The sequence below is a fragment of the Jaculus jaculus genome, chromosome 12 (genome assembly GCF_020740685.1).
Source record: "Jaculus jaculus isolate mJacJac1 chromosome 12, mJacJac1.mat.Y.cur, whole genome shotgun sequence".
Lineage (NCBI taxonomy): Eukaryota > Metazoa > Chordata > Mammalia > Rodentia > Dipodidae > Jaculus > Jaculus jaculus.
In genome coordinates, this window is record NC_059113.1 from 24,687,806 (window position 1) to 24,700,177 (window position 12,372).

The 12,372-nt window shown below is 42.8% G+C and overlaps 2 protein-coding genes across 6 annotated transcripts in view; both read right to left on the reverse strand.

Annotated features, from left to right (window-relative positions):
- Positions 1–70: 70 nt before the first annotated feature.
- Plpp5 (phospholipid phosphatase 5) lies at positions 71–5,763 on the reverse strand. Of its 3 annotated transcripts, none has more exons than XM_045131869.1 (7): positions 5,684–5,763; positions 5,479–5,587; positions 5,178–5,268; positions 4,610–4,673; positions 3,865–3,959; positions 2,250–2,420; positions 71–553 (listed from the first exon to the last, which is right to left on the reverse strand). In XM_045131869.1, the coding sequence occupies exons 1-7, from the start codon at positions 5,746–5,748 to the stop codon at positions 390–392; spliced, it is 759 nt and encodes a 252-aa protein (XP_044987804.1). In that variant the 5' UTR covers positions 5,749–5,763; the 3' UTR covers positions 71–389. The 3 variants fall into 3 exon arrangements, with proteins under 3 accessions (XP_044987804.1, XP_004671568.2, XP_044987805.1); XM_004671511.2 differs by having other exon boundaries at positions 3,835–3,959; XM_045131870.1 differs by lacking the exon at positions 71–553 and adding an exon at positions 818–1,037 and having other exon boundaries at positions 3,835–3,959.
- A 669-nt stretch (positions 5,764–6,432) lies between these two features.
- Positions 6,433–12,372, reverse strand: part of Nsd3 (nuclear receptor binding SET domain protein 3) — a 144,131-nt gene continuing 138,191 nt past the window's right edge. For all 3 annotated transcript variants that reach the window (XM_004671513.2, XM_045131502.1, XM_045131500.1), the window contains one exon: positions 6,433–12,228. In XM_004671513.2, coding sequence (XP_004671570.2) covers positions 11,990–12,228 — 239 coding nt within the window. In that variant the 3' untranslated portion in view covers positions 6,433–11,989. The remainder of the gene's footprint in view (positions 12,229–12,372) is intronic.

A 12,372-nucleotide genomic window follows, 5' to 3' on the forward strand; every position in this document is an offset into this window, starting at 1 on the left:
TTTGATTTATAAGAAACAAGTTAACTTTGGTATAATTGACCTCTAGGATAGAATAAGACCATGTAAAGACTTTTTGAAAAGATTTCTCCTAGGGTGCCATTTAATTAAGTGTAAAAGTAATAGATTTTGGAATACCAGTTTTATAGACCTATTAATACAACTATTGGAGATCTTTTTACAGAATAGGTGCCATAGAAGTGGAAGAAGGACCTTCCTTGAGTCCTCATGACAAGTCCATGTGGAGTGGGACAAAAGTGCATAGTCCTGTGGAGGCAGAAATACACTTGGTTATGTCTTCACTGTTACTTGGAAAGGGTGAAAGGTCAGAAATTCTTGACTTGTGCATGGTGTCCAGTTAAGAGGTTGGTTCACTAAGGAGGTAGATTTCACTAAATAGTCAAGTGGTAAGAATCCCCAGGTTTCTTCTGTGTCGTAGGCAGTTTATGTTTGTCCTGAAGTGGTTTATGGCATTCTGTGTCGGTCAGAGGAGGATAGTACTGCCTGTAGCAGACATAGGCTAATGTCATCCCGATCATGGATCCAACTAGCACATCTGAAGAGAGAGGAATCTGCAGTTACAGAGGGCTAGGCCCTCCAGGTTACTTCACCATTTTAGGGGCTAAAAGAACCCCTCAATCCAGATTTACAACTACTTTAGACTTTCTTAATTCTACAGGATTATTAGATATACTGTCTTCCAAACACCATATTGAAAGACACCTTTGGTTAGATCAGTGTAATAAATCTTACTCAACATGGACTAAGTTAAAATTATTATTATTACTTGTCAAGGTAGGGTCTTATTCCAGCTCCGTCTGATCCAGAACTTGTAGTCTCAGGGTGGCCTCAAATTCACAGCAATCCTCCTACCTCCATCTCCATAATACTGAGATTGAAGGTGTGTGCCACCACACCCGGCCAGAATTTTTTAATCAGAAGAAGGGTTTGTGCAGTGCTATTCATTGACTTGTTTTTACTGTTTCAAGAGTCCTGGCTGTTCCGGAATGGTGGTGCTTATGCTCCCAACACTGCAGAGGCTGAGGCAAAAGGATAGAGTTTAAGACCAGCCTGGATTGGGTGGGGAGGAGGGCTGTCTCTAATATTAATAATAAATTCCTAGGGGAAGGAATAATCTTTGGAGTTACTTGTCCTTATTCTTAAAAATTTTTTTAATGTATTTGCAAACAAAAAGAGAGAATGGGATGAGGGGAGAGGGAATGGGTACATCAGGGTCTTCTGCTACTGCAAATAAAACTCCAGATGCATGTGCCACTTTGTGCATATGGATTTACGTGGGTCCTGTGGAATTGAACCCTGGATGTCAGGCTTTGCAAGCAATACCTTTAACTGCTGAGCCAGCTTCCAGCCTCTTTTCTTTAAAATAGTGCTTCTAAGCTGGGCATGGTGGCATACACCTTTAATCCCAGCATTCTGGAAGCAGAGGTAGGAGGATCACCGTGAGTTCAAGGCCACCCTGAGACTACATAGTGAATTCCAGGTTAGCCTGGGCTACAGTGAGACCCTACCTCGAAACCTTGTCCCCCCCCCCAAAAAAATAGAGCTTCTATAGACCCCTCAGTAATACTGTCATCCTGTTTTTGAAGCTAAGTATTTTCTTTGAGGAGAAAATGCTATAATTTGGATGTTTTACTCTGGCATTCAATTTAGATTTTCTTGGATTACAATTTTCCATTTTCTTAAAATCGCATTTCTGAACAAAAATCTTATGACAATGATTGCTTTTTTCTTCGTGGTAGTGTCATGCCGTGTAGCCCAGGACTTCACCCCATGGTCTCCTGCTTCAGCTTCCAGTACTGGAATTACTGGCATGCACCACCATACCTGGGTTAAAGAGTTCTTAAACATGCAACTTCATTTGAACATATTTCAAAAGATGGAAAAACTAGTCTTTGATAATACTGTTTATTTTTGGTTTTCCAAGGTAGGGTCTCACTCTAGCTCAGGCTGACCAGGAATTCACTATGTAGTCTCAAGGTGGCCTCCAACTCTTCCTCCTGCCTCTGTGCTGGGATTAAAGGCATGTGTCGTCCCGCCTGGCTGGTAATAATACCTTTAAAGGGTTGAGTTTTGTCTTTTATATGGTTATAAATGCATATATAGTACATAACTCAGGCCACCCACACACATTCATTTGCTTATTCATTCAAGAGATACTTAATGAGTAGTGTTTCCATGACATAAAATAAGAGTGAAATGTGAACCTTTGATGGCATAAGGACCTGGCTTACCTTGCCAGTGATGTTTGTAGTCACAGGTGCGGGATAGTGCAATTACAGCTGCAAATAGTAGAGGCAACAGAAAGGCACAGAGCCTCCAGGATTTTCCACGGCCTTGTGGTGTAAAGCAGTGTAACTTTCCAGCCAGATAGAAGGAAGCAAAGGCCAGGCCAGCAAATGCAACTAGGACAGGGAGGAGACAAGAACAGGAGCAGGGTCATCCTCATTTGAGTAAAGGGGAAAGAAAATAGAAATAAAAGATTTTACTTTATTTTGTGTTTCAAAGTTAGCGTCTTAAGTGAGGATAGTTTTGGGGATACAAGTTACATGGCTTTGGGCAGGTTACTATGCTATAGTTTCAACATCTACAAAAATATAATAGTACCAGCCAGGTGTGGCAGCACATGCCTTTAACACCAGCACTCAGGAGGCAGAGGTAGGAGGATCGCTGTGAGTTCCAGGCCACCTTGAGACTACATAGTGAATTCCATGTCATCCTGAGCTACAGTGAGACCCTACCTCGAAAACAAACAGACAAAACATATGTATATCATTGGGCTATTGTGAGCTGTAAAGAATCCATAGTGGCTGGGTGTGGTGGTGCACACCTTTAATACCAGCACTTGGGAGGCAGAGGTAGGAGGATTGCCATGAGTTCAAGGCCACCCTGAGACTACATAGTGAATTACAGGTTAGCCTAGGCTAGAATGAGACCCTACCTCGAAAACCAAAACAAACAAACAAACAAAATAATAAAATAATAAAGAAAGAAAGAATCCAAAGTGCTCCAGAGTACATGCATAATAACTCTTCAGCAAAAGATTTTTAATTTTTCGATGACCTGGAACCTTAGTTCCAGGCTGACCTCAAACTCACTGTGATCCTCCTACCTCTGCCTGGCTCAGGAAAGGTTTTATGTATGTGCCACCATGCCTGACTCAGTAAAGGTATTTTTTTTTTTTATAATTAGTACAAGATTGCAGGATTTAGGCAGATAAAATAAATGGGTAACATCTTATGGAGATAAACTTTCCTGTCTTCTAATTATTGATATTCAAGACTTCAGCTTGTGAAATGGAGATTTCAATTTCTAGACTGGAACAGCTGTCATTAGATGTTCCTATAAGCTTCCCAGATTAAATGTATTAATTAAAAAATAAGCATGGGGACGGGAGAGATGGCTCTATGGCTAAGGCACTTGTCTGCAAAGGCTAATGAGGCAGGTCCAATTCCCCAGTGCCCATGTAAAGCCATCTGCACAAAGTGGCACATGCTTCTGGAATTCGTTTACAGTGGCTAGAGACCCTGGTGCACCCATTCTCTTTTTATTTCTCAGTTTGCAAATAAATAAAAATATTTTTGGCTGGAGAGATGGCTTAGTGGTTAAGAATCTTGCTTGCAAAGCCTAAAGACCCATGTTTGACTCCTCAGAACCCACATAAGCCAGATGCATATGGTGGTGCATGAATCTGGAGTTCGTTTGCAGTGGTTAGAGGACTTGGTGTGCCCATTCTGTCTTGCTCTAATAAATAAAAATATTTTAAAAATTAAAAAAAATTTAACAAAATAAGCATGGAAGTAGTTCACATGAAAGTACAGGAAGAATGTCCACTTGGGAAGCTCTTACGACCCTCATTCACCACATCCTTATTTCCAGTGCACAGCAAATCAGAATGGGCTAGCCCATCAGGGAAGCAGCGGTACAGGAAGTCTGGGCGTGGCCTAGAAGAAATAAGCATGGTTTGAACATAGATGAAGTATTCCTCCAGAAAATATTTTTCAGTTCTATCAGATGTCAATGATCCTATTAACTGTTGGACATAAAATTTCACAACCAAAATAATGTAACTGAGTTAGGGTAGTCACTCTGAGAAAAAGCCTTATTCTTGTTGGCAGTATTTAAATTAGGAAATGGGAGGTGGAGATGGTTCAATGGTTAAAGACTCTTGCATATAAAGCCTGCTGGATTCAATTTCCAAGTCACCCACATATGCCAGCTACAAAAAGTGGTTTAAGCAAACGAAATTTGTTTGCAGTAGCAAGGCCCTGGTGTCCTCTCCCCACATGTGCAAATAAACAAAAATTAAAATTAGGGAAAGGAGGGAAGTCTAGCCTTTGATTATATCTTAAATAGCAAAGGACACAACTAGGCATTCTAGAGGCCACAGGCTCTGCTGTAGTTGTTAGTGGCAAATGCTTTTAGGGCAGAAAAGTGACCAGCTGTCACCTTTAGGACTCAAGCAGAGGGGCAGAGAGGAAGTTGTGGATGAGAAAAAGAAAAGGACGGCATATTCTAGAGTGCTGCTGCTTGTCTTTCCTGGGTAAGGGCTGGGGCTGGGGCAGGACCTCAGTTACCAACTCTTCTCACTTACCGCCCCACGATGAGTTTTATTGTGTTGGTAAAAACACCGTTCAGAGCTAGGGCAAGACTGGCAGCTGGAAAGCAAAGAAACAGGAAGGGCATGACCACTGCCTCATCAAGGGGACCCTTCTTTTTTTTGGTTTTGCGAGACAAGAGTCTCACTCTAGTCTAGGCTGGCCTGGAATTTACACTGTATTCTCAGGGTGGACTTGAACTTATGGTGATTTTCCTACCTCTGCCTCTTGAATGCTGGGATTAAAGGCGTGTGCCACCATGCCCGGCCAAGGGAACCCTTCTTGCTCCGAGTGAATCCAAAGCTGAGTCCAGGGAGAACTTGTGTATCTGGCCCAACACATTTCTGAGGCAATTAAGCCGAGGCATTTAGGTAGCGTATATTAACCGAGTTCTTAAACATTTCTCTGTACCATCGTCTACCAAGTGGGTTCAAGGGAGACATAATTATTTGGAGTGCACGGTTCAGAATTGTCCACACAGGGGTGCGGCGGCTGAACGCCAAGGCTACTTCCCCGTCATCCCAGCACCGAGATGGCAAAGCAGCAGGAGGGGCTCGCTCTTACCCAGGCAGGCTTGCTTGCTGTCGGTGGTGTCCGCCTTCTTTAGAAACTTGGCTAGGAAGATCAGGGACAGTGGAGACAGAAAGGCAATGACCTGGGCGGAACAGATCGGAGGTCAGACAGCAAGACCGCACACCAGTTCCGCGGGTGACCGGCCCTCGCGCCCACGGGGAACCCCAGCTCAGGGAGCCCGCGCCCGCCCGCCGAGCGGAGCGCCCCAGCTCGGGAAGGGCGCGCGCCCCCCAGCCCCGGCCCGGCCGTGGCAGGGCTCCGCCCCCCGACGGGAAGGCAGCTCCGGACGCACAAACATGGGCCCGGCGGGGAGGAACTCGGCCTCCACGTACGGGTTCCGGTAGAGCCACATTTCCTCGGGCTGGATGCGCCGCTGGAAGGGGGCGAGCCGCTCGGTCACGCTGAGGGAAAAGACACCCCGGGTCAGCCGCGGCACGTGCCCGGTGGGCGGCTGTGGCCTCGGGGAAGGATGCTCGGGGAGGGGCTCAAATTCTTACAGGAAAACGGCGAAGAGCGCGATCCGCACACCCAGCTCGGCTCCCAAGGCCGCCGCCGCCTCCATCTCGCCGGAGCCCAGGCTGACGTGGCGCCCGGAGGAGGGCTGCGTGCTCCGGCTCAGCGCCGCCTGGCGGGCGCGAGGAGCGGCGCCCGACATGGCCTCCAGCGGGCTTAGCGGGGCAAGCCTCCCGGGAGCACGGAGTTCAGGGCGGCAGCTAGTCAAGCAGTGAACACGGAAGTGCGGTCCTCTGGGTGGTCAGTGCAGCAGGAGCGGGCTCCTCAGTCATGCACAAGTCATGTTTGGGTCGCAAATCAACGGGATGAAAGTGCCCTTTACCAACCAGGTGGTGCACTTAGATCCCATACCACACCAAAAGCAAGGCACACCATTCTCCAAGAGCAGTTCCCTGACAAAAGCGAAACAGAAAATGTTTAAAGAAAAAAATTAAAAAAAAAAAAAACTTTCAGAGAGAGAACGGGCGCACCAGGGCCTCCAGCCACTGCAAACGAACTCCAATGCATGTGCCCCTTGTGCATCTGGCTTACGTGGTTCCTGGGGAATCGAACCGAGGTTCTTTGGCTATGCAGGCAAAGGCCTTAATCGCTAAGCCATTTCTTCAGTCCAAAAGAAAATATTTCTAAGCAGCATTATGAAGAAAGAAAACTGGCTGGAGGTTGGGTGTATGTGCATGTCCCCTTTCCCAGTGAGGTGTAGCAAGAAATTACAGTAAATAACAAGCCCACATACTTAACTCTGAACATACAGGACAATTTATTGAAGTCAATCTCAAACAAAACCTGAAACCAGTGTAATGTTATTAAAAAAACTTTCCAAATTAACTCTTACAGAAGCAGAAAACATGTGAATTCCAAAATATTTGTAAAATAAAAAAGGCAACATTTCAGTAAATATAATGTACAAAATTATATATTCCTACCAGCACGCATCAGTAAGAAGTTAATATTACAGGCAATCCTGCATATTCTACAACTAGTCAACAATAAGCTATATACAGGTTAATCAACCTCTGTACGTTCACACTTTGCAATAGAACAGTCAATCCACAAAATCCTCAAAATATTATATATCATCTTGAAGTCTATGTGGCAACAAGTCATTACACTGTAATGCCCTAGTGGAACACCCCAGGGAAAAGGAACACATCCTGTAGCGTCAGGAGCTTCTGGCCAAGTCACAGGAAATTAGGAGACAGACTAGTGAATAGTGATGCTTTGTTACTAAGGACTCAAATCTCAAGTGATTTAGGCAAAATAACGTTTCACAGCAATGATATTATGTTAAATGTAATTACAGATAAAGTACAGAAATAACCAGTATCTATAAAGATCATTATCCAAAGAACACGAAAATGGAAACTGTAGGTAACTTTATTGTGCAATACCACTCACATGGGTACAAATGAATTTCTCGTATCAGTTCCAAATATTCACAAGTCTTTATTTATAAAAAGGTGATCATTTTAGCTAGTTGTAGTCAATTAGCATCTTGGTGATTAGTAGCAACACAATTTTTAACACAGGGTACCTAACAAAAGCAAATGAGATAAAATAATATGAATGATAACAAAAAGTAAAGTTTATCCAGTCCACTTTTCTAAACTGACAGTACCTTATAAATACCTTATGCAGGTGATCTACAGGTACATTAGTGCCATTTGCACACATCAGTCAACCAGCAGGTAGGGAAGGGGACAGTGGACACCGAGTACTTTCTCATCCATTAGCAGATATAGCAGCGTCGCAAGAAAACTAAGGGCCAAATAATGATTGGAAACACTTCTCTTCTCCCTTTTTCCTTATGTGCTAATGACTTTTAAAGCCTATAGCAGGACAGGCCGCTCCCCCACCCCCTTCACACAGTGCTGCATTTGTCACAATGCACTAATAAAAGCCAAGAAAACAGATATTTTTTAAATACATATAGTATTTTAGGAGTGTAACAGAAGTGCAGTTTTCTCCCCTACATAGGTATATATAAAAGGAAAGAAGAGGTGCTTGGGGATATGGCTGACCAAATGACAAAATACCTAGGAAATGTCTCTAGAAATGCTGCTAGTCTCTCATGCAGGTCTTCTTCTCCAAGGTACACGATCAATCTGAGATAGCTACTGCGAACACACTCAACAGTATACAAAGCAATGCTTTCTACTTCATAAAAAGAATCTGTAAAATGAGAACTAAAGAGTTTCAAGTACTTAAAAAACCTGAATTCAATGAGGCAGAGGTCTCAATGTTAGGGTGGCTACATTGTACCTGTGGTAAACATTTATTATTCCCCTCCCTTACTGTATTATAATTCCCTTTCTCCCAAGACCTCTAATCCCTACCCAAGGTAAAAGCTTAGCTTTCAGTATATACAAGTTTCCAACCTTCCAGTATTTGTTCATTCATTGCAAAGATATTAAATCTATTTCCTAGTCTACCTGAAAATGAAACCAAGGTCTACTTTTTATTTGTTTACAAATAACCAGAAACCAAGTCTAGGTGGCCTTGATCACTTCCTATCTGTAAGTAACTTAGATAAGTGTGGGGGTGACGGTCCAAGTCTAGTTTGCACTGCCCAGCAATAAAGCAACTTTTCAATACCCTTGTAATCCCACAAGTAAAACCACAAGCTTTCTAAGCTGTAAGGACTGACTCCAAGGCAATTTGACTGTTTATCCCATTAGGCCATAGCATGTGGCTTGGCAGTATGTTTACTTTACAGTGACTGTTTAAGTGGAGTGTTGTATTTAACATCAAGTGAAAGGCAAACAACAGGTTCTGGGAAGTCCAGAGATTACATTCTGAATGGATGGCACAGATGATTTGGAAATGCAGGTCTGGACTTGACCCTGACTGGAACGTATCAAGAACGAAACTACTTCAACAAAGCTGCCCAACAGCCTGGCCCATACAAGGACTTGACATGATCGTAAGTTCTTCAGTGCCTCAGTTTTATGTTCTTTATAGACATGTTTCCAAATATTGTGATAGGAGAAGAAAGCCATTGGCAGCAGTGCCCCTCTATAAATTTTCTCTTTAGTTTTCAGATTTGTTCATTTAAACACACAGAAATATCCTAGTTTCCATGATTCTAAATCAGTCTATTATATATTTCAGGACAGATAACTTTTGAGAATTAAAATAGAGCAGAGCTTGCTTACAAAACAAAAATGAAACTCAGCTCACTCTGGTCTCTAACCCCGGCTTAGCTAACATTAAAGACGTCAAGTCCGACCTCCGGTTGCTTCGGCAGGCTGGCAATGAAGGGCAACCCTGCTGCCGTGCTCAGCCAGACCCTGACCTGCTCGGGTGTGGACCTTCCTCCACTTTAGTGCCTGCAATGGTTTCCCATGACCTTGTCTTACTCTTATTGATCCAGGTCCTAAGACTTCAGTGCCAATGATCGCAAGTCTCTAAGAAGAATCAACACGAGGCTTAGAAAACACTACTTCATGCTGCTTTAAGTTATTTTTCATTTCTGAACAGTAATAAAAAAAATTATGTATATTGTGTATACCACACACAGATAAAGGTTGACAAATATAACTTGAACTATCAGTAAGCAGTGTCTTTTGGAACATCTCATTTGTGTGGCACAAGCAAGACAGTATGTACACTTACACACACACAGAGCACAACTTTGTTTTCATAATCTGCAACTTTAAAACATCTAAGTAAGCCAGGTGTAGTGGGGCATGTCTAATCCCAGCACTCAGAAGGCAGAGGTAGGAGGATCACTGTGAGTTCGAGGCTAGCCTGGGCTAGAGTGAGACCGACTCTACCTCAAAACAAACAAACATCTAAGAAAGTGACACATTAAGAGCATGAAGAAATGTGAAGAGGGCCTTGGCACTGACATGATTAAATCCACTTGTAGGTTACTGCAAACTTTAGAGCTATGTCCAACTTTTTCTTTTCTACCTTGATTTCTGAAATGGTAGAACAATCCTATTAGTTATACATATTTAAAAAAGACTGAAAAAGTTTCTGCAGAGCTCTTTTATAGATATAAAAAATATGCCACAATGAAGAAGTTACGTAAAAGTACTTCAACATAAGGTATCTGTAACATATACAATGAGCCTGGCTTGTTATATAAAAATCATCAAATATTAAATAGCACTAAAGTCAAAAACAAAACAAGGAGATACAATTTCATGTTGGATATTATTTCAACAAGAGTTGTATTTATAACATTAAAGGAAATCCTTATGTAGTAAGCTTAAAAAACCATGTTTATCATATTTCTATATAAAATAAGATTTTAGTATGATAAAACCTAGATAGTCTTAGATTTGTTTTTAAAAGGACATCAAACTTTAGAATTGCCCAAGAACAAAGTTTAGTGTTTCCATGAGCAGTATTTCAGACTACTTGTAGCAATTAGCTTGATAATATATAACATTTCTGGTTTGCTCACTGTTTTGGGATCATATCTAGTCATCATAATGGCTGGATGCCCAGTAAGTCAACTCAGGCTTAATAGCTGCAACCAGGGAAATGGCAGTTTAGGAGCTTCAGTAGAGGAAATGTAGTGTGTGTGTGTTTTTATAAGAGAAGAGCCAGTATAATTGCACATTTATATACAAAAAAAGAGGCACAAAATTGTTCTTCTGTCTAGAGAAGAACTCTAAATTGACTTTAAAAACTGAACAAACACATACAAGACAACTGAAGGAATGCTGTAGAGCATCTTGCCCCATGAAGTTTCTAGGTGCTTCATGAGGGAAAATAAATGCTACCAGGTAACTGGTGCCTGTAAGTAGTCAAAATTCACAGAGAAAGTTAACTCAGGCTAACCCTTCACTTTCTATTTAGTATAGTATTACATAGCCAGAAATTACTAGTGATTTCACACAAGAAATACTGGCGTATACATATTCCTAAGCGCTAAGTGCAAGTGAGTTGTGTGGACAGACATCTTAAATTTCTGGATCTGTGTCACACTCAACCACTTCTGCTAACACTGACTTTCTTTGGGCTTTCTCCAAGTGCTTCCTAAGGTGAAGTGCATTTGTGTGGCTTTTAGAAGTAGAGTTCTCCCCCTTACTCAATGGGGGCACTTTTAAGTATTAGATAATACTAAATAGAAAATGTTTACACATTGTGTGGGGAGACACCCCTACTGCTTTTACCCACTACTTCAGAAACTCAACCAGAAAAGATGCATTCAAATACAGATCCACTTGTGCAGCTCAACCAGGAAACACAACTGAATCGTCAGCAGGAAAGGAAATGTTTGGTTAGGAGAGACAGAAAATAAAATGCCCTCACTTGTAAGCCAGACCGGTCAGAAGTGGTGCTGCTAGGATCTACTTTTGGTCTGCGCTGCGTCTCTTGCTACCTTTGCCAGTGTCAGTGAGTCTGCCTGTGCACTCGTGTGCATAATGAGTGCACAGGGCCAGGAAATACCTGTCTGCCCATGGACAACAGTTCAACACCAATGAATGCATAAGTGCAAGAGGCCAGGAAATACCTGTCTGCCCATGGACAAAAGTTCAACACCAATGAATGCATAAGTGCAAGAGGCCAGGAAATACCTGTCTGCCCATGGACAACAGTTCAACACCAATGAATGCATCCATCATGTACCTTTTAATAAAGTCACCATATCACAAAGCCCACCTGGCTTAAGAAAGAGCAAAGAGGTAAAAAGCCACTAAGGCATCTGTTTCCAAGGGGCCAGATTTAATACTTGCAGAGAGCCTTTTCTGTGATTATGTAAGACATGTGGAAAGGAAAGACATTAGCCTACTTACTGCTCACTAAAGAGGTATATTAAGGTGGTCACACCCTTTCTAGAGAGCTTCCTCCTATTCCAAATGAATGCACATGCACACCTGCATACACCACACACACACACACACACACACACACACACACACACACCTTGTTAGACAATTTGAACTACATTTCTCAAAATTCCCCCTAAAAATAATAAATAAAGGAATGATGGCTACTTTTGCTTTATACAACCAAGGAATACATCTTAGACTTTAAACTGATCTTATCAATAAGACTTTTCCTTTTGAAAGTGAAGACATCTCTTTCCCTAGCTGCAAAGACATGGAAGCACAACAGAAGAAAAGGCCAGGGAACTTGAACCCATAGGAGCCAAGCCAGCAAAACCCAACAGAAGAACCAGACAGCACCGACTGCTCTTGCCTGCTTTGCTAAGGTAGTTCCAATGGCAAGGCCGTGTGTTTGCATCAGCATCTCTTCTTTCTAGTGCATTACGTATCTGCTCCTTTCTTTCCATTTCGTCTAAGTAGGAAAGGAAGGCGAGGAATTACCACCATTTACTCTTTCACTTCTTCTTGATCCTGTGATTCCCATTTACACCTGATCTTGTTCCAGTGTTCTGGCGACACGGGAGATAAGGGATTGTGTTCAGAGCAGCAGAGACGACCTTCTAGTGCGGAGGGCACCAGCGCCCCCTTCTCGTGATCTTCGCAGTATGACTGTGGGCAGAACTCACAGAAGGCGACCGCTGCGCCGCTGCACTCGCCGCACTGGTGCCACGGGCACTCCCACTTCCCTGGTGCAGTTGGGGGGGGGAAGCATCTGTTAACACAGGTCTCCATCACTCAGAACCCCAAGATCCCACCCTCTCTGACTGGACACTAGACTAAATCCAACTCCAAACTTCAGCTAAACGTATATCCAGGAGTGTTATTTCATA